This window comes from Rutilus rutilus (assembly GCF_951802725.1).
Source record: "Rutilus rutilus genome assembly, chromosome: 7".
Taxonomy (NCBI): domain Eukaryota; kingdom Metazoa; phylum Chordata; class Actinopteri; order Cypriniformes; family Leuciscidae; genus Rutilus; species Rutilus rutilus.
Window position 1 is genome coordinate 21681126 of NC_140221.1, and position 26967 is coordinate 21708092.

The following is a 26967-nucleotide window of genomic DNA, read 5'->3' on the forward strand; positions in this document are numbered from 1 at the left end:
GATATACTAGAAATATTAGGGAGGGTCAAAATATTTATTTCCAGGCCTGGAAAAGTCTTAGAAATTAATACAGTTTTAATTATTGGGGAAATGTCTGTTGTGAGTATATATTTTTTTAGTTATGCTGAGATCTATTAGAATAAAATCTGTGATTATGGATTATCAGTCTTGCTTGCAATTTTGTCATATTGCTGATTGATGTTAAAGGTGAACTAAGTAACTTTTTTACCTTAACTGAACAGCTTCGGAGTCATTGGAATGGTTATATTACTTATTTCGGGTTGAATGGTGGTCGTTTCGCACCCCCCTGGTACCCGTGAGCGGAAAATTCGCAATTGCAACTTTGAGACGGCGGGCCGCCGGCCGCCGCGGCAGGAAGTCTCGCGTGATATCAGGTCTCGCGATGTAAACAATTGCTTTACGGCCAAAAGAAATCTGCTCAAATACTGTCATTATTGCGCTCCCTCACGCTGTTCGAACCCGAATGAAGAAGACGTTTTAAAGAATGTCCCATCTGCTTTGATGTCGTTGATCTACTAGCCTCTGGTGTCTGAGAATCACCAAAGAGTTTTTACAACAGTGTTGTCAAATATCTATTCCGAAGCTGTGGGGGGAGCTCTAGAGAGAAACCTGCGAGCAAAAAGCGAGAATACAGCGAAGAAATCCCGAAGCTACTGAGTGCTGCTTTAAGATGAAGGTTTTTCTAATTCAACTCCATTCAGTTCACAAACTAATTTCAGTGATTCTCTGATTACATAAAGCCGTTCATTTCATTTAGACAATTACAAACAGACTTTTTACTCATCAGAATATGCGTAAAACATTACTGATTCTGGTTAAGACAAGATCTATAAGTCAAGTTGTGATTCTTTGGCTTTGCATAAGCAGGTTAAGTGAGGTTATACTATAGGCTCAAAACACACGCATCTGCCGTTGCTGGTGCTGATTCCCAGATAGCACACACACCTACACAATTTAAAAAATATATTTTCCATCACAGATGTGGGCTGTGTATTGTCAAAGTTCACAGCTCAAGCATGCACATGTATGCTCACACCCCTTCTTTTTTCTGTCTCAGCCTGTGCAACTCTCTCCAACACACACAGACACCTCTTTTTCCCAAACACACATTTACACACACCCTTTTTTTCAGTTGTCCAAAACCAGCTGTGCTGGAAGGCTTCTCGCCTTTGTGTGGGAACAACTGGCTGGAGAGCAATAGTCACACACTGTGCATTTTTGACGGCCCTCACACACACATACACAACACCATCTCAAATGGCCCATTGTGTGCTAATAATGAGACTTGTGTATTGCTGTGCAGCTTAAATAGGATTCCATTTTGGCCTGCGCAGTGCTAACAGGGTGAAAACTGTGTGTCTGGAGTACAACTGGCCTGTTGAAGCTGTTATTTTCCTTCGAGTCATTGCAAGTGATTGAGCTTCCTCTGGCAGTATTTCTTCAGTATTTAGGTAGCGTTCTGAACTGGATGAAAGGGTTCACGCAGGTCAACTGAACCCTGCCCATAGCAGCTTTGCCGTGAAATCCAAACCATAGAAATTTGACTCTTCAGCCTCTAGAGTCTATTATTTGTGTCAATAGTCACTAGGTGTTTATCTGAAGATTTTTAGAGCTTGTTTTCCTGTTGTAAATGTAGAAAATTAGGGTTATTTTGAGGGAGTATACTATAGCTACTACATGCATTTTGATCACATTGCTATTTTTGGAATTTTATATGTTGTTCCAAAATTGAGGGTCTGTAAGATTTTTTCTTTTAATGTTTTGAAAACTCTCTTATGCTTACCAAGGCAGAATTTTTTTATAAAAAAATCAGTAATAGTTTTAATTGTGACCATGCTACACAATATTACTGATTTTTGATCAAAAATCTTTCCAAAGTCTTTACTTTTTACTTTCAATTATTGATTGTGTCTTTGCTGAATAAACGCTTTAAAAATGACTGACCCTAAACTTTTGAATGGTAGTGGTGTTGATATATATTAAGAATTACACAATGAAATAAAATCATTAAAATATGTTAATATATTTTAAATAACAAAACAGTGACAATTTTTTAGACTATTACTAAAAATTATTTGGTGAAGAGGATAAAATTGTGTATTAATACTATTTATATTTTTAATTAATATAATAATATTAATAGTTTGTTTTTCATGAATTACACAATAACATAAAAGCATTACATATAAAATGTATTTATAATAACAAAACAGAGATATTATAAATGGTCTGTATGGATAATACTGGTTTGGAAGGCTAGCTAGATATCTGGATACGCTTACAGTATGTCATCTATTGTAAGCTTAAGTCTCGAGTCTCGACTTGTTGTTAGTATGACTTATCTTTTATGTAACTGAATATCTTTGCTTATGCAGAAGGATTTGCCCTTCAGAAAACTGAATCACCAAAACTTTACTCAGTCACCAGTGTCCCTTTTTGTCCCTTCCAACCCCACGTGTCTCCTTCCCAAGCTCATTCCTCTACATCTACACTCGTATCAACTATCAATGGGAAAGTCCAGTACTGTCCGCAACGCTGGATTGAACCACAAGAACAAAAAGAGGAGAGCTGAGATTGGGTGGAACGGATGGGGAAGGCGGGTGCATATTTGTGGTTGACTGATTGGAGGCTGACTGGCCTCGGTCAGTGAAACCCAGTGTGTCTGTGGGTGTGGTCAGTGATTTGGCCTTTTCAATTGCTGTTTTGCCTTTGGGTGTCACCATATTTTCTCTTTACTGTGTGAGAAAGTCAAGGTTCGGAAATGCAGAAGAGCACATTAATTAGTGTGGTGCGAACTTTTGACTTTTAGTGAAAAGCAAATTGTTAAAGTAGCTGAAGAATTGAATACCACTCTTTTCACTTATTCTATAATCTCCCTTAGTGCTAAAGGTGATCATTTCCTGTGTTTTTTCAGGCCTGTGGGTAACATAGTTGGCCATTTTCCAGTGCTTCTTAAGTTCGCACCTATTTAAGCAGCTGTAAGCAAAAGTGATCCAGGTCATACTGTGCTTTAAGTTGGTCAGAAGATTTCATTTCATATTTCTCTTTAGCCTTGCAGTTCAGGAGTTACAGCTGCTGCTGTCAGTCAGGAGAGCTTCACACAGATGACTGCAGCCAAGTTTTCATGACAGGAAATGACTTCACAGCATTTGAATCCTCTGAGAAGAGCAAAATATCCTCTGAGATGCAAACTTTGACTTTCTTTGGTCAACCGGCTTCATCAGAAAGTGTATATATGGTTGTCTAAAGTGATCTAAAAAGTTAATTTACCAAAGGAAACTTTTATATAATTACTGTTGACAAAGAGTTCCTCATTATAAATGACACATCAGTGCAGCTAATTGCTAACATACATTAGCAAGGTGCATTTTCTATCATGTTGCAACAGTGTGAACTCTGATATCTTTGCTGGTAATAGGAGAGAGGTCAAAGTTTAAGATTTAGCCTCAGCGTGAGAAACAGAGTAGGCAAAACAAGACAAAACAAACAAGCGGATAAGAGCATTATCCCAGAGAGAAATGTCCTGCAAGACGTCACTTCATGCAACTATAACCCCAGAGGGCCTATTAACTTAACATCGTTATATGGTTGGCTGGATTAATTCACAATGGCTAATGACAAAATGGTAGCAAAATTACTTTTAAAAGCAATTTGGTAATTGCCACGTGTGTCAGCTCTTCATAACACTAATGGGCTTTTCACACTAATCTTAACACTGTTTTAATGTGCAGATTACATCCACTTTTAACCCAGGCTTAAGCAGCATTTCACAGTTGTAATGTTAAAAGAGGGTTAGCACCGTTTTTAACCCTGGGGTACGAGGCACTGTATAGAGCTAATTGGATGAACATTATGTTTACATGCACTGATTTACATCAATGAATCCAATCCAGTGTTAGATTTTGAAAGTTCTGTTTATATGAACTAAATGTTACAGTTCAATTCACATATTCGTTTAAATGTGCATTACTTCTATTCTGAACACAACTTCAGAGCATGCACAGTGCCAAGACCTGGAGAAAAGCACTGAGGTACTGTCACCGGAGTTACCGTGAATTTTTGTCATTAAAGGGTTAGTTCACCCAAAAATAAAAATTCCGTCAGTAATTACTTACGCTCATGTCGTTCCAACTCTGTAAGACTTTTGTTCATCTTCGGAACACAAATTAAGATATTTTGGATGAAACCTGAAAGCTGGTTCACTCCTTCATAGGCTGCTAGGTAATTGCAACTGCCGGCCCAGAAAAGTTAGTGAAGACATCGTTAAAATAGTCCAAGTGACTACAGTGGCTCAACCTTAAGTTTATCAAGCGACGAGAATACTTTTTGTACGCAAAAAACAAATAAAAATAACTACTGAAATTCGATATTTTCATCGAAAATATCTTAATTTGTGTTCCGAAGATGAACAAAAGTCTTACGGGGTTGGAACAACATGAGGGTGAGTAATTACTGACAGCATTTTCACTTTTAGGTGAACTAACCCTTCAATGACATATTTATCAGAAGATATATATTTTTTTATGATCAAATATTTAGTAAATATTTAGTTCATAAGACAAATTCGCAAGATGTAAATTAACATACACATGCTCGTAAGACATAAAATGTGATGGCACGGCGCATGTGCGCAAGGTAGTTTTGAATCCGATTGAGAAAATAGTCGGATACAAGCATTTACATGCTTAATTTTTTTTTTTACTGTGGATTGGATTATTTCAGGTCTACACCACTCCTTTCAATCCGATTGAAATATCAGTCAAGATGGATTATTTGGGGCATGTAAATGTAGCTACAATGTGAAATGCTAACCTAACATGTATGAACTATTCTTTTAAGTGTATAAAATGCTAACATGGACTAAATTAACCTAGCATGATGTTAAAAAAGGGTTTAAAATAAACTTTAAATGAGTTTTTCAAGTGTGAAAATGTCTTTATAAACATTTGGGCTGGAGTGAATCAAGCTGCAAACATGGACTGGCGTAGTAATGTGCTTTAGATCTCATTATCTGGCTCCATGTGGCTGGTTCCTCTGTTTACATTCTCTCATTTGACATTATAAAGCCATTAGTTCACATTCATTATTTAAGGTATTTTCAGGGGGAAAGACTTCAAATTGATAGCCTATCCTCTAAAGACCGTAGTCATTTCCCATGACTCATGTCCCCTGCCTCTGAAAAAAATGTACTTCCGATTTCCCTCCTGCGGTCGCATCGCCACGTTATACATGTCTCGCATCTGCCGGGGGTTTGAGTGCTTTGAGAACAGGACCAGCTTCATTGTGTAATTATTAGCAATTACTAAGTCCAAGTAGTTTGCACTTCTCAGAGCAATAAACTGATCATTTTCTTGGCGGTCCTGTAGCTGTAGGGTTTTCGGGGGTCTCTGAAGCCTGGCAGATATTAACATGCAAGGCGTTTGTCACTGTAATTACAGACTCATTAGTTTTTTCACACTTTTTCTTGTGTCCTCTATCTTTCTGGAGATTCCATCTCCCTCAATTATTCCCATCTGGGTTCATTTTCAACACTCACGCTTCATTACCGGGAAACAGAGTGCTCGCTGTACTCTCCTCCCTCCTCTTCTCTTCTCTTCGCTCCTCCCTTTCTCCCTTGCTCTTTCACATCTTCTGCTGCCAGCCCGCCACTATCGCTCACACTTACTCTGACGACTGGCACACAAAAACACACACACATACACACCGCCTGCCGTGCTGCTCTGCCCTGGCACCTGTCACAGGGTAGGCGGCACTTGGCAACCCTGAAAATGTGTTTGAAGGGTCTTTGTGGCATGTGGTTGTATATTTACTAGACACTTATTCCTGCAGTGCTAACATAAGTGTTTATTTGAAGTACTTACACTACCATTCAGAAGTTTGTGTGGGTACGATTTTTGTAATCTTTTTGAAAAAAGTCTCTTATGCTCACCAACAATATTCAGCAGTCAATGTATTTGAATGTATTGTAAAATGTAATTTATTCAAAGCATCATTACTCCCGTCTTCAGTGTCACATAATCCTTCAGAAATCATTCTAAAATGTTGATTTGCTGCTCAAGAAACATTTCTTATTAGAATCAATGTTGAAAACTGTGAAACAAATAAAACAAGCAGTTACACTTTTTTTTTTTTCTTTTTTTTTTACCTTTCTTCATACATTAATCAAATCTACCCTAATGAAAAATCCAGAATGGGAAGCTTGAGTGATTGAGAACAGCATGACAATCCTTGTCCACCAGCTAGACTTGCACTATACCAGCTCTAACCAGCATAAACATGGAATTCATGCTGGATTTTCCTGCAGGGTAGTCAAGTCACCTTTTATTTTTATAGAGCTTTATACAGTTCAGATTGTTTCAAAGCAGCTTCACAATAATAAACAGGAAAGTAACAGAATTAATTATGCAAACTTCATCAAATATAATGACAATAATATCGTTTTTCATGCAGTTTGAGTCAGATCAATGTTGATTCAGTTCAGTTCAATAGCGGTATCGATGTTGCAATTGTTTTTTCAGATGAAGACAGTAGTGTGTGCTCAATTCAGCTCAAGTTTTGTCCTCATCCGATAGTCAGTGCAGTTAAATCAGTACTATATAATATATAATAGTGTGTCAATACAAAATAAAAATCAACATAATAATGTTTTTCAAAATATTTCAAAGATGCCCATCATCACTTATAATGCTTTGGCACAAACTCAAAATCCATTATTAGGCAATCTGATATGGAGCACTTGTTTCCTGGTTAATTCATAAATCAATTGAAAATTTACATACCCACTGTCAATAGTTATGTTTCCATCCAAAGTTGCAAATTTAACTTGTGCGCAAAATTGGAATATCGCATAAAACATATTCGAATGAAGCAGCGTTTCCATCCAGTGAGCCGAAGAGGACAAAATCATCACTTCCTGATAAACTGATGCTAAATATCACTAAGAAAAATGGAATTTGCTGCAGTAGGAGAAGCCACTGTATAAAATAATTTTGTATTAGGGTGGTCCTTATTTTTAAAGTCTCCAATTGTCATGCTCTTAACCCTTTAAATTGTTCCTTTATATAAGAAAATACAGCATGCCAACTTTTATGGCAGTAACATAATAATTACTGGTAGCTCAATAGCTTTAAACTTTCTGAGATTTTGATGATTTTCGTAAAAATAGATCATTTGAATTGGTATTGTACCTGGCTAGTAAAATTCCAAAAAAAAATCTCCATAAAAGCATCTAATGCACCATATATTCCTAAATATGTATTTTAGATACATATCTCAGTTTACTTATTGTAGAAACTAAATCCAAATGAATCCATCCATGACCCGGTTTAGCAGATTTACCTTTCCTGGTGGAATCAATACATATTTCTATTGATGATCACCTTGGTTATTGTTTGGGTTTAGAGCACATTTTTTTGGTTTAAAAAATTACATTACGTTCCTTGAAATTGACCCGGAACTTTGGCCGAATCAAGCAGATTATCAGGAGGCACAGGCAACCATACATGCAATGAAAGTAGTCAATGATCACGCTGAGAGAGGAGTGGCTCTGATTCAAGAATACAATGGCTATCTCACACACTCTGAAGAACAATTGCAGTTTCTCCTTCATGTGGTGGAAGATCACCGACGGATCTATCCAGACTGCAAAAAGTCAACACTGGCTGCTGAGCATCAGAAATGAGGGATTGTTGAAAACTTTGTGCTTTTTTTGAGATTGTTGTCATTGTTGTCATGTCAGTGTTGCTCTGATTTCAATAAAATGTAGTTCATTTGCAGCAACTTTTAATATTACTTGCATATCACAATAACGCCGCACAGCTTAGCATAGGCAATCTTCCACATGATTGAGCTACCTCTAAATATAATTTTTTTTGGTCAACATTTTTGCACATTTCTAATTTTGAAGTTAAAAGGAACAGTTTAAGAGGTTAAGACACTAACATTTTGCACAAAAAAAAAATTGGACTTGATAAGGACCACGCTATTTTGTATATAAGAAATGACTTGCCTCTCAGAGCGTGCAGATGAAACACAATAAAGTTGTCTTGCTTTCGGAGGCTGATGCTGCTGTTTGGGAACGCAGTCGTGTAAGACAGTTCTGGGAGGTATTACTGGACCACTTTGATGACAGACTTTGCTCAGGCATATCAGAATGGCCAAAACAGCATTTCAGACGAGATCTGTCTGCTGTTTGCTCCAGTAATACCGTCCCATCGCGAAGTCAGATGTCTTTTTTGATGCGCATCGGGGAATTGATTTGGTTAATGTATTTCCATCATTCCAGTTTATGTGCAAGTTTTTTTTACCAGATAAAAAGTTTATCCGACTCAATTAAGCGCATGCGTTTTTATGCGCATTTTTTGAATTTATGTGCATTTTGGCGTTTCCATTCAGCGTTTTTTTTTTTAATGCGAATGATGAAAATGCACATAAAAATAGGTGGATGGAAACATAGCTAATGACAATGTTTTGCTTGACATTAAATGATGTTGCTTACCATTTTTGTTACAAAATACCATAATTACTAGAGTTTTTACTACTACTACTGTTAAACTATACGAAGTCAATATTGGATCTTTTTCAAACACTGTCCTAACCAGTTGAGATTTGGCACGTTTCCAGCAAAAGGCTGTTTTCACACTAAAAGCAAAACTGGTGTGACGCCACACTATCACATGCAAAGTTTCAATGGATTTCTTTTTCTTAAACGTGTCCATCATATGCTTTTTCTCACCCTGACAGTGTTTTGAATGCTGTTGGTGGTCAGCTCTGTTCTACAGTTTATGTACTTGTCTCTGTGTACAAAGAGGAGCTCTTGCTTTTGACGCTCATCTAGCCCATCTTTTGGCTGTTACTGTATGATCCAATGCGGTAAACTGTACAGCAAATCCGGTTTTGACTTGAAAGGGGAACCAAAAGAAGGAGCTGTCTTAATTGAGGCCTGGTTAGACCTTAATGAGCTTCTGAAATCTGCACACAAAACGAGGGTCCTGTTGCCATGGTAACATAAGCCCCACTGTAAGGCAGAAGGGCAAAGCATAAGAAGGTCTGGATTATGTCACTTGAGAAAAATGTAAAGATAGAAAAGTGACCAAAGGAGGTGGTTTTCATTGCTTATCTTGTTTTGTCAGAATAGACAAAATCTTTAGATTTACACAAACAAAATAAGCCTTGATGGATGAAAGTACAGTTAGTTTAATATGGTCTCACCAGTCATCGATCATTTAGGCAACCAAACACTGTAAAAAATACATCTGTCCCTCACAGCCTCATTTTCACTTGTCAAATTAAACTAGTCTTGTTTTCAAGGTATATGATCGATAAGGGTTAAAATGGACTTGTTTTATCTCACTCATGCTTTGTTGTCACTTTCTCTGCCTCATTCATTTCACAATAGATTTAATGCTAAATCCCATTGCAGAGTTAATTTGAATAACAGTAGGTTATACTCCCCCCCCCCCTTGAAATTCTCAGTCACACCCATCTCTCCTTTCTTTCTCCTTTCCTCCCTAAGCACCTCCTTTTTTTCCATCTTCATCCCTATTTCTTTTATTCCTGCCCTGCATAATCCAGCCTCGGCTCACTCACATCTTCCCCAAAAGATGCACTGCTCAAGCTCACATGCTAGATATGGCACCACATCCAGACAGTTTGCCACTCTCTATTCATGTGTAAATGATTTAGTGTCCTGGTGTCTGGTTGTTTGAGGCTAAACTGAAGTCAAGAGGCCAGAGCATCTCTTCCAGCTTGTTAACCCCCCATATTCAATTTCATACTTCACTGCATGGAGACACACAGCGAGCTGGAGCAGTCCATTACAGAGGTCATGTGACTGGAGTGTGTCCTCTTTGCTGCACCATTGGATATTTTGGCTTAAAATAGAGATCATTTATGGCCTAAGATTGTATATATATATGTACACACACACATATATGATTACACACATATGATTGTAAGTATTTATCAGTAAAGTGAAGCAGGGAAAAAAGGCAATGACATGTTTGTGTTTATGTTGGGATTCCTTGCGTGTTTTTTCTTTTGAAGACTGTCTTGTTTGACTCCTCATAAATCATCTCAAGGCCCCAGAGACATGGCAGGCAACCTACAAATGTTCATGTGGTTACTAGTTTTATTCAAGTCAACATTGTGCAATCTTACTGAACAACCCTGAGAGCATTAGGTTACACTGATGAAAGTCATTTCTAATGTTCAGATCATGAAATTTCTTGACAAAGTACCAATTGCACGTTTACGTTTCGTAGTGTTTATGGTCAACATGTCTCAGTTTATTGTATGAGATTAACCTCTATCATCCATTTGGGTGAACCATTTTATACATCGTAATTTGTACAACTAGGCAGCAGTAAACCTGACATGAGCCTCTGTTTTTTTTTTCCAGGACAGTGACATCCAGAAGAAGATCGACTATGAGATCCGTATGCGTGAGGGTGCGTGTAAGCTGCTGGCTGCATGTTCTCAGAGGGACCAAGCGCTGGAGGCCTCCAAGAGCCTCCTCACCTGCAACGCCCGCATCATGGCCTACATGTCAGAGCTGCAGCGCATGAAGGAGGCGCAGGTCATGCAGCGGATCGCACGCAGGTCAGAGCTCACTTATGATGAATGTACTTCAGTTTGGTTCAACTTAAAGGTACACTATAGCCGCTTTCCGACCGGGGGAACCTTTACACAGTTCCTAGAACTATTGGCTAAAGTACCCGTATGTTCCTGCGGTGCGAACACGCCGACTAGGAACGACTTTAGTTCTAGGAACTCCATTTGGAGGAACTAATTTAGCTCCTACTTCAGAGTAGGGTCTAAACCAGCACTATAGGAACTACCCGTGACGTTAGTGTACGCTGATGACCGAACGCACACAAAACACCAGCACCTGCCATTTTTAAAACAGCTATATGTAAACACACAGATTATAGCCTATATATTTACTCCAGAAACTAGATACAAACATGGAAAACAGTGATAGATGGGCCTCTAAACCTTTATGCTGAAGAGAAAATCCAACGCAACTTTGAGGGGACCAAGTCAAACATGATTATGTATTTCTGCTCAGTTAGCAACACTGGACATCAACCACACGCCATAGGCTAATAACTTTTTTTTTCATATACTGTGTACTTTTTATAACAATTCTATCTAATAACATGTTAAACAGTACTGTTAGACAGATCGCTAACTAATGAACACAGAGAATGCGAGCATTGTTTGCTCTGGCGTTCTCAGCGCCATCAAAATAAAGGTCCGTCGCTCCGTCAAAATAAAAGTCACCGTGCTTGCGTCACTCCCTTACCCCTCCTACCAGTTCCTATGGCCACTTGGCCAGTGCGAACGCACACAGCAAAACCAAGTTTGGGGGAGAGAAGTTTATAGAACTGGTTAGAAGTGGACAGTTCCTATAACTAAGTTGCTGTAACTACTTGGTCGGAAAGCGGCTTATGTAAGCAAACAGAAGCTCCTCTGTTCTGTTTTTTTCCCCCGGAGGTTTGAGATTTAGCATGCTCCATGTCAACCTTTCTCGCTCATTGTGACTAACTTTGCCACTTCTACATGCATAGTAGCGTAGTAGCTGGAGCAACTTTTCTCTATTTACAGATATGATGAGACAAAGTTTTAATTTTGAACAAAAAACGTCACATCGTGCACCTTTAACAAAGTTTGGTTAAACTAAATTAGATGTGGAATGTCTGGGTGGCTTTGATATTTGTGGTGTTTTAAAAAAGGTAAATCAAATAATAGGCCAGTTTTTCTTAGGTTAAGTATTTTTTATTATACTGTTAGCACCAGTAATTATGAAGTTTGATCAAAATATGCATAACTGACAACTACACTGACTACTGTAGTTACTGTTGTTATGGTACTACTGACCATAAGTACTTCAACATACACAAATCACATGCTTATACGCTGTCTTACTAAAAATAGCTGAATGTATTTCTGAATGTATTGACTCAAAGTAGAAATAATCGGTCAACCACAAAGCACATGACTGCAGAAAATAGTGTTGAGGTCAGAAAGAGTTTAATGTGGTGAGTGTTGTCCATTTTACAGGGGTAATCTCAGCCTCTTTATCAGGATCGTCACTGTAAAGCTAGTGTCAAAGTGTTAACTGTCAATTTAAGGCAATTACTACAATGTTGTCTTTTTAGTCACGTGGTTGGCTCCAGACACACCACATAAACACAAAAATTAAGCTATGTTTAGAAAATGTTTAAAAGCTGAAGTGTGTAATATTGCAATATTTTTTTTTTTCGTATCCCAGTTTATGTAACTGTAATTAAAGCATTTGTAGGTTAAAGAACTCGTTGCACTGGCCAATACGCCTGTTGTCTTGACCTTATGTATGGATGTCAGTACATTGCTTTATTTATTTGAGCATATCAACCAACATGACACCACAACATTGGCTCAATCAATAGTATGAACTAACCAATGGCAGACAGGGGAAGTGCTCAGGAAATGGTTAGTATTTTTACAACTCCATTTGGTGACACACACTTCAGCTTTAATTATAACTGGTTTGAAGCACTTCACACATTGTGGTTTGTGTCTTATTGAGTGTTTGTGTTCAGGTCTTCTGATGCAGGTCCAATGGATGACCGATCCCCATGTAAAGGCAAAGTAGCCATTTCAGGTATGTTCGCAGAAAATAATTCAGGCCGCCGTGACTGTTTTAAAAATATACACTACCGTTTAAAAGTTTGGGGTAGTGTAAGATTTTATTCAGCAAGGACACTTCAAAAGTGCCACAATAAATCAAAACAGTTAAGACATTTATAATTTTACAAAAGATTTGTATTTCAAATAAATGTTGTTGTTTTTTTTACTTTCTATTCATCAATGAATCCTGAAAATTCATCACTCACTCATTCATTCATTCATTCATTCATTCATTCATTCAATCATTCATTCATTCATTCATTCTCTGTAGACTGGAGGAATGATGCTAAAATGTTGCTTTGCATCACAGGAATAAATTACATTTTAAAACATATTAAAATAGAAAACATGTATTTTAAATTGTAATAATATTTCACAATAGGAATGTTTTAGTGTATTTTTAGTGCTTTGGTGAGCATAAGAGACTTACAACCCCAAACTGAATGGTGGTGTATATAACATTCTCTGTTTTTTTTTAATTTGTGTATTGTGTGTAAATCATGCAAACCAGTCTGTTTATACGGGTGCCTGAGCACTAAATCACACCCCTGCTGTTTTATATATCAGCGCCTGTGTCTCAGTCTGCTGTGGGTCTTCTTTTACGAGTCGTCCTCCCCTCCTCACTGTCTGGATCTTTTAGAGGGACCAACCCCCCTCTTAACACCCAGTGCTATTAACTCCCAGTTCAAACTCCTTGGCTGCACCCATGGCAATTTGTGTTTAAGATCTACAGTGAGAGACCTGTTGGGGTGATACTCAGTAAATGCTGTAATTATTACGTCATCATGAAGAGGGTTATTATAGAGGACCTTATACCCTCACTTCAGTCACATGCACGCTGCTGTAAACCACTCTCATATGTAGTCACTGACAGAATCTGCTGATTTTGAAAATTGTGTCCAATGGTTTTATTGGTAGCTAAACACATTATCAGGTACTATACGGTTATCCGGACCACATGTGATGACCTACCCCAACCCCGCCCATAAACCTACCCGTCACTGGGGTTACGACCAACCAAGAGCGGGTGTGGTCAGGTGTGGTCCGGATAACCGTATAGTACCCATTATCAAATTAGATGAAATATTTAATAAACACACAAAAAGGGTGAGGCATTTGCAAAATTTTAACAATGACGAGCATTCCTGTTCAGCAGAAATCTGCTTCACTTTCTGCAGCTGCAGAATCTGTGTGGGATTCCTGTTCATGTGCCATTATTCCATCACACCAATGCATCCAGACTGTTATTTAGTTCATCCCACGCACATACAATCTATAATTCCTACATGCAGCCTCTCTTTTGTTTTCTGCTGTCCATCATCTGCAGTCAGTATCCTATTAATTGTTCCCTAACAGCCTCTTCCTATTAATTGAATGAAGTTCTGCTGTTATCAACAAGCTTGATTACACAGATCTTGATAGAGAGGCACATCCAGCTGGGCTTGAGCGATGAATGTGGTCTTGATGTGGTGGGTGGGCCAGTATGATAAAGGCAGCATGGCATAAAATACCAGATGTGTGTTTCGAATGTATTTTTCTGTTGATTTACATGGAGTGACAGCCAGCAATGGTTGCTCGCAGCTGTGAGTGACACTGTGTGTGTGTGTTATAACCTTGTGTGTTTCTCTCTGACCTTTCTGACTCCTCTGTTTTGCAGATCTCCGGATACCTCTTATGTGGAAAGACACAGAGTATTTTAAGAATAAAGGAGGTAACATCTGTTTTTCCTCTTCTCTTTGATATGCATAACACTTAACACATAACACTGGGTGTTGTTTAATAACCCATTGAATATCACACACACTAACAATAGGGAATACTGCTGTGGTACATTGTGCATTCAGTATATGCATTACCACGATAACGAAAAACACATTTATTTATGAAGCGTTCAGGCCCAGCAAAGCCCTCTGGGTAAACAGAATATTATTACTGGCATAGGAAACATTTTCCAGACAACAGTGACTAATGTAGTTTTGCCTAAGGTGCTTAGAGCAGCTGACAGAGGTGACATTATGTTGATAAACGTGACACAGGAACCCACATGCATGTGTTATTCTCTCATGGGAAAGCTTTTATATGTGCTTTATCCTGTTAATAGGATCATATATTTTAAAAGCCATCAACATGATTAAGGCAAGAACGTTTAGGACTGGTTGTGCCACAATTATTCATGTTCTATAATTTGTACAGGGAAAAAAAAATTACACAGATACAAATTTTGCCCTAAGCAGGAAAAAAGCAGGACAGCACACACACAGGTGCAGGAGTAAGTGTTTCCTGAATGAACAGGGTTGCTTTGGGGGATTTTATAGGCACTGGGCCAAACCTGCAGCTACATTGGAGAAGACATTACAACAGGTGGGACTTCTAAGTAGAAATCATGTAAAGCAAATGTCTTTGTTTCTTTCTTCAGAGCTGCATCGGTGTGCTGTGTTCTGTCTGCTGCAGTTGGGTGGTGAGATCTTTGACACAGACATGGTGATGGTGGACCGGACGCTGACAGACATTTGCTTTGACAACACAATTGTCTTGTGAGTGTGCATGTTTTGTTTAATTGGACATTTATTTAACCCATAAGGTGTTTAATCTTTGTGCAACCTTTTAATGTTCATAGTCTGTATAAACTGTAAACTGTATATTAGGTGTCTTTAACTACTATGCACTTACATAAAACATGTGTTCATGTGTTCTTGTTGTATTGCAAAACACATTTGCTACTATTGAGGTGGGATATGAGGTTAGGGACAGGTTCACTGGTATGGGTAGGTTTAAGTGTGGGTTAAAGGGTTAAGTTCACCCAAAAATTCTGTCATCATTTACTCACCCTTATATCGTTCCAAATCCGTAGGACTTTTGTTCATCTTCGGGAACACAAATGAAGATATTTTATAGAAATCTGAGAGCTTTCTGTCCCTCCATTAACAGTCTACGCAATTACCACTTTGATGGTTTCATAAGGAGATCGTAAAACTAATCCATATGATTTGAGTAGTTTAGTCCAAATTTACTGAAAAGACACGATCACTTTATGATGAACAGATTGAATTTAGGCTTTTATTCACATATAAACATTCATCAACTCACACATCAGTTGTGGTAAGTGGAAGCTCAAGCATGTTCGCTTGACTTGCGAGAACCAATGAGGTTCAGTCTAGTGTTACACAGCACTTTTGAGCTTCCGCAAGAACCAGTGAGGTTCGTTCTTATGTGTTACATAGCACGTTTAAGCTTCAGCAAGAGGTTTGTTCTTAAAAAGTCTTTTATGTGCTCTGATCAATATTTATGTGTGAAATAAAAGGCTAAATTCTCAGGCTCTCTTCTAAGCGCTCAGGTTTCATTTAAAATATCTTCATTTGTTTTTCAAAGATGAAAAAGTCTTATGGGTTTGGAATGACATGAGAGTGAGTAATTGATGACAATTTCTTCATTTTTTGGTAAACTAACCCTTTAAGTTGAAAGGGAAGGCATAACAGTGTGATTTAAAGATGTAAGTACAGAAATGCATTATAGCTATAATTACATGCAGTTATTTTAAAATATAAGTACAATGTAAAAACACATAAGTACACAATAAGTGCACTTTATCAAATGATTCAAATGTATATTTAAATGCTAGTACATAGTAATTAAAGACCAAGCATTTTTTAATAATAAAAAATATCCATTAGATATCCATTATCCATTAGATATCCATATCCACTTCTATCCATTAGAAGCTCCTTTGGAGCATATGTTCCTGTTGGTTAATGTTTGCTCAGATAGAGTAAAGGCCTCTTTAGTAAAAAGCACAGATTTAAACTGCATAGAATGTGTTAAACTTTACTAGATCATTTCATTCAGAAGTTGTAAGTACTGCTACTGTTCAAAAGTTTGGGGTTGGTAAGATTTAAAAAATCTTGAAAGAAGTCTGTTATGCTCACCAAGGCTGTATTTATTTGTTCCAAAATACAGTAAAATTGTGAAGTATTATTAGTAAAAAAATGAAATGTCATTTATTGCTGTGATGGTAAAGCTGAATTTTCAGCATCATTACTTCAGTCTTCAGTGTCACATGATCTTTGAGAAATCATTCTAATATGGTGATTGGAAAAATTGATCAAAAACATTTCTTATCATTCAGTGTTGAAAACAGTTGTGCTGCTTATGTTTTTTTGGATATAATATTCCTCCAGGCTTTTTTGATGAATAGAAGGTTCAAAAGAACAGCATTTAATGGAAATGTATTGTAACATTATAAATGTCTTTACTGTCACTTTTGATCAATTTAATGCGTCCTTGCTAAATAAAAGTATTCATTTCTTTATAAAAAAAAAAACTCTTACTGATCCCAAACTTTTTTTTTACGGTAATGTATACTACTGTATATGTAAATGTAAATTTGCACCCTATTGATATCAAATGTGTGTAATAATATGACGTACATGTGCTTTATTAATGCTGTTTCCTGTATGCAGTAATGAGGCCAAGCCTGGGTTCGAGCTGCGTGTAGAGCTGTATAGCTGTTGTTCAGAGGAGGACTACTCAGCAGGCAGCACACCGAGAAAACTGGCCAGCAAGCTGAGCTCATCTCTAGGCAGGTCAACGGGAAAGAAAATGAAGGCAGGCTTGGAGCCTGGAGCCTGCAGTCCCACCAGCAATGGAGGAGGAGCGACAATCCTGCTGCCTGTGCCCTCTGTACCGTAAGTGTGTGTACACACACACACACACACACACACACACACACACACACACACACACACACACACAATGCTGCTGCCTGAACCAAAACACAAAAAGGATTGCTGTGAAATGTAGGCCAGTGATAGACTGAATGATAAGACAATACTGTTCAATATTTTGGGGTCGGGTCGATTTTTTAAAAAATGTTTTTGAATGTCTCTTATGCTCTCCAAGGCTGCATTTATCTGATCAAAAATACAGTAAAAACAGTAATACTGTGAAATATTATTTAAAAAAATTAAATAACATTGCTATTTTAATATCTTTTAAAATGTAATTTATTCATGTTATTTATTCACAATTAATTACTTCATCAGCCTATCATGTTATTAATTCAATTACGTTTGTATTTGATAGTCCTAGTTTAAATATATTTGCATATTCCCTATTTTCATGTGTTTACAGGGGGCCCAAATATCATCTTTTGGCTCACACGACCCTCAATCTCTCTCACGTCCAGGACAGCTTCCGCACACATGACCTCACCATCACAGGAAACGGTGAGCTGCCAACTCTTTCTACCACTGCCTTTTTAAAGGGGTCATATAATGCCATTTTTGTACAAGCTAATATGATTTTTTAGGGTCTAAATTAAAAGTTTGTAATATACTTTAATTAAAAATTCTCATTAGTATTGTAAGAAAGAAAACACTCATTTTACCTGGTCAAAAACAGCTCTGTTTTCAGCACGCCGTTTAAGTGCATGTGTCTTTAAATGATAATGAGCTTTGCTCACCCCGCCCCTCTTTTCTGTGCGTACACCGTTTGCAACACAATAACAATAACACGTTGTTCATTATAAACGTGGGATTATGAATTATATTGAGATCGTCATACATAGAAAACATGTCGTAATGTACCCTGAGTGTAAACAGCCGCATTCATCGTGAAGCGTGCAGCAAGCGATTTGCAAAGATTAATATAAATATGAATATAAAGGTTAATAAAACGTTACACTCACTTCAGTTCTTCTGGAGGTGCAGCAGGAACACGAATAGTTGGTACCGATCCTTTTTTCAGGAGCAGCTTCTTAGCAAAACCAGCTTTATACTGACCCTCGTTTGTAAAGCAGTCTGGTGTGTGAAATGATTTGCGCAAACATGAAAGCATTGACGTTGATCGTGGGGAATATTCCCTTCGAAAACAAACTCAGCCACTGCGTCTTCAGCGGTTCGGATTTAGGAACATCAAAATGACTGCTGTGTTCGTTATTACACCCAAGAACAGAACACCACAATCGCTTAGACGCCATTCTGCTCATAGACAGTGCTCCAGCGTATCAACAATGACGTGCGGACTATGATTGACAGCTCGCTCACGAGCGAGGGCGGGTCTGTGTTGAAACGCTGCTGTCACTCAACAATCGTGGGAGGGGCGTCAATTTTGTGATGTCACAAAATCGAACGGCTTGATTTGAGATGGGGGAAAACATATAAGAAGATTTTTTTTAAAAACACTGGATGGATTTTTATCATTTTATGATGATTGTGTACAGGCACTGCCAACACACATTTCAGTACAATCAACTTGTAAAAGTGCATGTACTGTACCATTATATGACCCCTTTAAAACTGTTTTTAACTAGGAACATCTTTTTTTTTGAGAAAAAAAAGTCAAAATACTGTTTATATCAGGCACAAATTACAGTATTTTATCTTTCTTTTTTACTTTAAATATTAGAATGATATGTAATTTAATGTCAGAATTCGATATTTTACATGATTTTGACTCTATTAGAGTGACAAAATAAGATGCTTTGTCTGATAAAGAGATTGTAATGATGAAGTTCGGTCATAAATTGCTTCTGGGATTTTATTTACAGCACATTTGTTTATGACATGATCATTTTCTTCACATTGCAGGTAATCAATTACAGACAGGCCTGCAAAGCACATTTGTGTGTGTGTAGTCGACATCTGTCAGATTTATTGTGTTATAGGGTCACGCTCATAAACTTCTCTAGATGGCCAGTCGTGGTGTGTGAAGGGCCAATAAGAGTCGCTTATAGCCGTCTTTATGTCTGAGGAGTTACTGCAGACAGTCTTACAGCCCGAGTGTGGGCTGCTCGCTCTCGCAGATGATAGTTTAGTTTGCTGTAAAATATGTACTAAAACTCTAGGGTGCAAAACATGATGTCATTTGAATTGCTTGTTTACTGGGTTTTAAAATAGTTTCTAACTTTGTAATATCACACATTCTTTTATCATTCTCTCAGTAGGAGTGTCATTACTGTCTGATTTTGTCTCTCTCTGTAGAGGAGTGTTCGTACTGGCTGCCTCTGTATGGGAGTGTGTGTTGTCGTCTGGCCGCTCAACCTCACTGTATGACACAGCAGATGATGAGTGGCTGTCTAAGGGTAAAGGTGTGTAGGAAAAACACACTCAGAATATCATTTTTCCCCACTTCACAGTTGTCTTTGGCTAATGTTCTCCTTCCTTTCTCTTTAAGCTTGGAGGTGAGCCACAAGGCTGGACAAATGTCTATGGTGTTTTAAAAGGAACAAATCTCTTCTGTTATCATCAAAAAGAGGACATGGAGGCCAGCGTGGAGCCCGTCTTAACTATTGGTATAAACAAAGTAAGCCACATTCAGTTACTCTGGAAATTTTAAGCATGATATCAGGGTCATTGTTCTGCTTTTGGAAATAGCATGAGATAATTCTCCATTGTGTTTTTCATAAAATAATTCTTTCAGATGGATTCTCTGTTTTTAGAAAGCTGTTTCTGTTCCGAGATGTTTCATTGTGTCAGTAGTCATGAAAAGACTTTTTGTTTGGCGTGCACTTGGAGTGTATCTTTCAGTGCCCCTAGAGAGCTGTGTATCATGAGCACAAAGAGCCTGTTTTAACATCTGAGAGCTGCACTGTGTGGCTGCACATTCCTCAGCTCTCAGGTGACTGCTGCGCACGGCAGGCGCTTTACTTGTGCTCTGCTGCCACCTACTGGTTTTAATTGAAATTATTACTAAATAATGCAAAACATCAGCTTTTTTTTTACAGTTCAGGTATTACTGCATATCATCTGACTTAATCATAACTGCATAGTTCGTAATGTTTTAAAAGTAAAGTTTGAAAGTGAAAAACTAATATCTTACATCCTTTAGATGTCTTTAAATATCGTATATCCTTTAAAGGAATGTAATGTAAGCTGTAATATATAGTCAACCAGTCATTATTGCAAAATAAAATACATCAGACTGTACATTATTCTGCTTACATACCAAACAAATAAATAAATTACATTAAATTTGAGTTTAAATTATTTTATATTGTTAGAATAAATTGACCACATTCAAAAGTGATTAAAAGAAACTATATATAGTTGATATTATTATTATTATTATTATTATTATTGTGAAATATACATAAACAACTATCAAAATAGCATACTTTTATTTTGCACTGAATTTTCATTCTTGTTCAATTTGCTGACCCTAAACTTCTGAACGATAGCTTATATATATATATATATATATATATATATATATATATATGTGTGTATATATATATATATATATATATATATATATATATATATATATATAGTTTATAACGTGTTGTTTTCATGTGTCTATTTCAGGAGACAAGAATAAGAGCTGCAGAGAAGGACCCTCACAGCAAGGCACAGAATATCCGTATCACTAACCAGTATGGAGGAGAGGAGGTGACACACACACTAGCAGCGGACAGCAGAGAGGACACACAGCACTGGATGGAAGCATTCTGGCAACAGTTCTATGATATGAGTGAGTAAATGAACTGTCAACTTACTAAAATAAACCATATCTTGCACTAAGTGACTAGTTTATTCTAAAACCATAAGCCACAAGAAATTAACATTACGATGCAAAAATTCATTAAAGGGATAGTTCACCCAAAAATGAAAATTCTGTCAGTAATTACTCACCCTCATGTTGTTCCAACCGTGTAAGACCTTCGTTCATCTTCGGAACACAAATTAAGATATTTTTTATTAAATCTGAGCCTTGTCTCACTCCTCCGTAGGCTGCTAGGTGGCCCAAACTTGCTGGCCCAGAAAAGTTATTAAAGAAATCGTTAATATAGTCCAAGTGACTACAGTGGCTCAATCTTAAGTATATCAAGCGACGAGAATACTTTTTGTGCGCTAAAACAAACAAAAATAACGACTTTATTCCACTATTCATTTCCTTCTCTCTGGGCCTCGTAGTGTTTTTGCGCTGCGCGTCTGTGTTGCACGTCATCACGCATCACACACATGACCAGCGTCGGCCAATAGTGAGCCTACGTGGTGACGTGTAACACAGACGCGCTGCGCAAAAACACTACGCGAACCAACTAGAGGTCGAGAGAGAAGGAAATGAATAGTAGAATAAAGTCGTTATTTTTGTTTGTTTTTGCGCACAAAAAGTATTCTCGTCGCTTGATATACTTAAGATTGAGCCACTGTAGTCACTTGGACTATATTAACGATCTCTTTAATAACTTTTCTGGGCCAGCAAGTTTGGGCCACCTAGCAGCCTATGGAGGAGTGAGACAAGGCTCAGATTTCATCAAAAATATCTTAATTTGTGTTCCGAAGATGAACGAAGGTCTTACGTGGTTGGAACAACATGAGGGTGAGGAATTACTGACAGAATTTTCATTTTTGGGTGAACTATCCCTTTAAAGTTGCAGTAAGCGAATTCTAAAAGAAACGCTGTTGAGAGTGAGTGAGAGAGAGAGAAAGTGAGATTTGAAGAAAGAGAGATGACTGAGAGACATTACAAAAGAGAAAATATCAAAAGAAAATTACTGAAAAAAAAAAGGGTTATGATCAGGCAAGAGCTTTAAGACCTGCAATAATATTAGAAAAGCTTTCCAGAGCTGGAGAAAACTACGTGGGAAGGCCTGAAAACGGGGTTGCGTTGTTTCTGCTCCATACATGAGTAATATTGGTTTTGCTATGTTTCCCAGAACCAAGATATGCTGTTGTAATGTTAGTTTTGAGTCATTGTCTAGAGCTGTTGTGCTGCTGGCGACTAACAACCAACTCTTGCTTGTATATACTTTACTTGTGTACTGTATGTTCATTTTTTGTTCTTCCTTGTCGTTCGTTCGTCATCTTTGCTTTATTTTTCGCGAAACATTATTTTGCTTCCCTTAAGCTATGATAATTTGCTCTTGCATTGCGTGTTCGTGCATTTTAGAGATGGACCAATGAAGAGAGGGGCATGTTTGTTTGGGTTGATTTCAGATATCCACAGTGTTTCTCAGAAATTGCTTACTGCACCTTTAACTGTGGTAAATTCATGTTTATGTCAGCCTTTGAGTAGCATTTGCTCTTATGAAACTGCGAGGGCAGCAATATGCTAAAAGACACCATGCTCAGTCATATATTTAAAAAAGAATGATACATATTAGTTAACAGCATTAAATTATTTGTAATATATAATGTAATAGTAATACATTTATGAATAATAATTTAATAATTGTAATTGCAATAAAAAAGTAATATGGTTTATTAGCCTGATTGCAGGCTCAAAGCGCTTGCCAAAAAAAGTGTGACTAAGCCACTTGCTCCCTCTACAGGCCAGTGGAGGCAGTGCTGTGACGACCTGATGAAGATCGAGCTGCCTTCACCACGCAAGCCTGCCATAGTCACGCCGAAGCAGGGCTCCCTGTACCATGAGATGGGTGAGTGCGTTCAGACACATTTACAGAGGCTGGAGGAATTTTAAGCCCTACTTTGTCACAAAATAAAGACCACCAGCACTTCAGAGCCATAACACTAGTCAGATGATGACAGAAATAATGCACAAGCAGGATTTCCTGTCATGAATAACACAGATATCTGTCTAACGATGTGTGGATTGAACTGCATGTCCTTGTCCTCTGTCAGATCTGAGTCTTTCTCGTAATCAGTTTCTCCTTTTAACTGCTAAATGAGAAATCTGCTGTTTCTGACAAACTGACAGTCTTTTCTCTCTCTTTTTCTCTGTCTTATTTTCTCTGTGGTTTTTATGTCTATCTCTTTGCTGCTTTTTTTTTCTCTTTCCTTTTGTTCCTCACTATTGATTTTTCATACACTGGTTTCATGCCTTAAATTTGTAATCCAAACATCCATCCCATACATTTACCCAACCACCGTACCATTATTTGGTTACTATATAAACCCTCATTCCCCGTGCCCTCCCCACAACCCTGGTGCATTTTGCTGGCCTCCCCCTCCCCCTCTTCAGTGACCCCTGCATCCGGTGAGGGGCTTTTGCTGCAGGATAACGCTGTCTCTGCTGAGATCCGAGCTCTGCTCTCCTCCTATTACAATGACAGGTGAAGTAACTGTGATGAAGTTACCTGACCTCACCTTCTACCCACATAAGATGCCACTGTCCCACGTCACCCCGTGACCAACAACTTTCACATTCTTGAAACAAGATTTCAAATACGGTTCTAATCTTTTATACATTCAATGAATAATACATAAATTACTTTCATTATTTTATTTTAATTTGACTTATTTTATTTCAACAATATGTTTTATTCTAAAAAGTAAAAAATATTATAACAATAAATGGAGCAATTCCAAGAGGGTCCTCACACCATTGGTGCTCGGGCCCTAAAAATATAAAATGTTAAAATAAAATGAGTAAAAACAAAACTGGATAGCATCAGTGTAGATTGCTGTTTTATTTTAAGAAAATTGTTTATATTATTTTAATTTCAATAATAAATTTTATTCTAAAAAGTGAAAAATATAATATTAAAATTTTACTTTGAAGGTATTTAAGATTTTACTTTTTACCAGTTTATTGTTTTTGATTTTATTTGATTGTATTTTCACTTTGGTGCACAATATATAACAAAATAATTGTATTTTATATTGTATTGCTTTAATTTGTACTCATTTTGTTTTATAATTATTAAATTATTTTTATTTTAAGCTCAGATTACATCAGATTCCAACATGTAATTGACAATCGAAGCTCAGTGGTCAAAAGTTACAAAAACCGTCCACTTACTAAGAGCTTACTTACTCTTGAACGACTATGTAAATGATGCGTGCGACTGTAAATAGACTGATAGTGTCGTTCCAGGAGTCGTTTTTTTTAGCAACAGGTTTTCATTGTGGCTCCTGTTTCTCTTCCGTCACAGTTATTGACGCCTCTGACGACATCGGAACGGTCACTGATATCCTGGCGCGTCGTATTGAAGAGTTTGAGCTGAGGACCCAGCTCGAATCGCCACCTCACTGGATGTCCCTGTTTGCAGAAGATCCCCCGAGAACGCCCCTAAACCGTAAGCACCTGCCGCCCCACTCGCCCAGCCCTCGCCTGCACAGCCGCCAGCCCCGCAGCCCACGCTGCCACCGCACACCCGGCCTTCTCTCCTCCAACGCCAGTCTGACCTCAGACGGCGACAGTCCCGCCAGCGCCAGCCCCTGCTTCCGCCAGGCATGGTCCCCCGACACCTCTTCCTCCTCCGGTCACTTCCGCCCGCGTACCCTCTCCCTGGACGCCAAGCTCTCCACTCTGCGCTTCCGGTGCGCCTGCCAGCCGCCCACCGCCGGCTCTGTGTCTCCTCGCCCCGCTCAGACTGCTCTGTCCTGCTCCAGTTCCACTTCCAGCAGCAGCTCCAGTGAGGGCAGCAACAGTCAGGAGTCAGACCTGGGCTTCTCTAGACCGTCCAGCGCTCGCCGCAGCCTGAGGAACCTGAGAGCCAAGCTAGACCCCAGGAACTGGCTGCAGAGTCAGGTGTAGCTGTCACACTTCCTCTGGTTACTATCAGAGCCATCGTAACTTCCTGTGTCCCCCTGGAAAAAATCTGGAATACCTGAGGTCATGTTTGCTCAACATCTGTCATTGCATCCTTTTTACATAATAACTGGGAGAGGCAACATGCAAAATTAACCTTTTCTTCTGCCTTTTAAAGGAGCTTCTACAATGGGAACTTAATATATAATACACCATGATATATATTGCATTACACATTGTCTCTGCATGAAATGGCCATTATTTCAGACCTTTGGGGAATGTGGTGTTTTAATGTGAGAGAGATTCCTCATACAGTGGTTTTAGACTGGACTGAAGCAGTTGCCTTGGTGTTGTAAGATATGAAAGTTTTACTTTTTGACCAGCCATCGTTTCAGCGCATCGTTTTAGATTTATGTATTAGAAAGTGCTGTTAGGCTCAACACTGTCTCAAGTATTCATCATCACAAATATTAAAGGCTGGCCATACACTACCATTCAAAAGTTTGGGGTCATGAGATATTTTTCGATTGTTTGTTGTTTTTTTGAAAGAAGTCTCTTATAATCACCAAGCCCACATTATTTTATCAAAAATATTTATCAGAAAATGTACTTTATTCCTGTGATGGCTAAGCTGAATTTTCAGCATCATTACTCCAGTCTTCATTGTCACACGATCCTTCAGAAATCACTTTAAAATGATGATTTGCTGCTTAATATTATTGTGGAACAGCATTTATTTGAAATAGAAATTTTTGTAACATATTATAAATGTCTTTTCTGTCACTTTTGATCAATGTAATGCTGGATTCAAAAAAAATTTTCAAAAGAAATCTTACTGACCCCAAACATTTAAATTGTTGTGTATTTTCAGGATCAATGAGTTTCATGGAAACACAGTATTAATAAACCTAACGTGTGAAAGTTAGCTTAAAGGGTTCGCCTGTAAAAGACAATTATGTCATCATTAACACCCTCATGTCATTCCAAACCTGTATTACCTTGTTTCCTCTGTAGAACATATTTTGAGAAATGTCTAATTGGTTTCTTCCATATAATGGAAGTCAATGGTAACCAAAACTGTTTGGTCACTAAAATTCTTCAAAATATGTAATTTTGTGTTCTACATAAGAAAGTCATACAGCTAAATGATATAAATACATGTGAGTAAATGACAGAATTGTAATTTTTGGGTGAACTATCCTTTTACCACTACTGAACTTCACTTTATTAACAAGTGAAACTGCATCTTAAGATCACCAACCTGCAAGTTATCAATAATAGGGTATATGTCGAACGTCGCATTACGAAACCGGAAAACAGAACGCATCGCTTCCGGTTCAGGTCTTTTGTATGTGCTTCTTGCATTTTTTTACTGTTTTACTCAAGATAACTTAAAAGGAGCGAGCAAAGATGATCATAACCAATGTCCCTCGCATGTGAAGATCGATATTTAAAAGTAAAAAAAAAAAAAAATCTTCACACTAACGTTTAGATATTTAAATAGAATAAAACGCCAATAACAAAGTGAGATAGGTAGGTTAGCTGATTACCTTAAAATTCCATAGATATCGGCGTCAGTTCATACGGCTGTTAACACTTTCTATGACAAGCGGATGCGATGAGACCAGGTTTCCGGTTTCGTCATGCGACGTTCGACATATACCCTATTGACTTTCTTTCAAGGTGCACTCGAGTCATTTTTGTTGATGTTGTGCTAAATGGTCGCTTTTGACATACAGTATACTGACATCTTGTGGTGTGGATGCAGCATCAAAAATCAATATTTTTCATTTGCAGAAATGCTAACAGTTAGCTATGGGTAATTTCTGAGTTAAAGTGAGC

At 37.9% G+C, this 26967-nt stretch overlaps 1 protein-coding gene across 5 annotated transcripts in view; it reads left to right on the forward strand.

Moving 5' to 3' along the window:
- The window catches only part of rtkna (rhotekin a), an 82779-nt gene extending 56202 nt beyond the window's left edge, over positions 1–26577 (forward strand). For 3 of the 5 annotated variants that reach the window (XM_084415239.1, XM_084415240.1, XM_084415241.1), the window contains exons 2-12: positions 10421–10620; positions 12606–12667; positions 14351–14404; positions 15110–15227; positions 17151–17375; positions 17821–17915; positions 19671–19777; positions 19864–19992; positions 20994–21159; positions 22964–23068; positions 24527–26571. In XM_084415239.1, coding sequence (XP_084271365.1) covers positions 10421–10620; positions 12606–12667; positions 14351–14404; positions 15110–15227; positions 17151–17375; positions 17821–17915; positions 19671–19777; positions 19864–19992; positions 20994–21159; positions 22964–23068; positions 24527–25131 — 1866 coding nt within the window. In that variant the 3' untranslated portion in view covers positions 25132–26571. Of the gene's footprint in view, positions 1–10420; positions 10621–12605; positions 12668–14350; positions 14405–15109; positions 15228–17150; positions 17376–17820; positions 17916–19670; positions 19778–19863; positions 19993–20993; positions 21160–22963; positions 23069–23613; positions 23705–24526 lie in introns of all 5 variants that reach the window. The other 2 variants (XM_084415242.1, XM_084415243.1) reach the window with 1 other exon arrangement.
- The last annotated feature ends 390 nt before the right edge of the window (positions 26578–26967 follow it).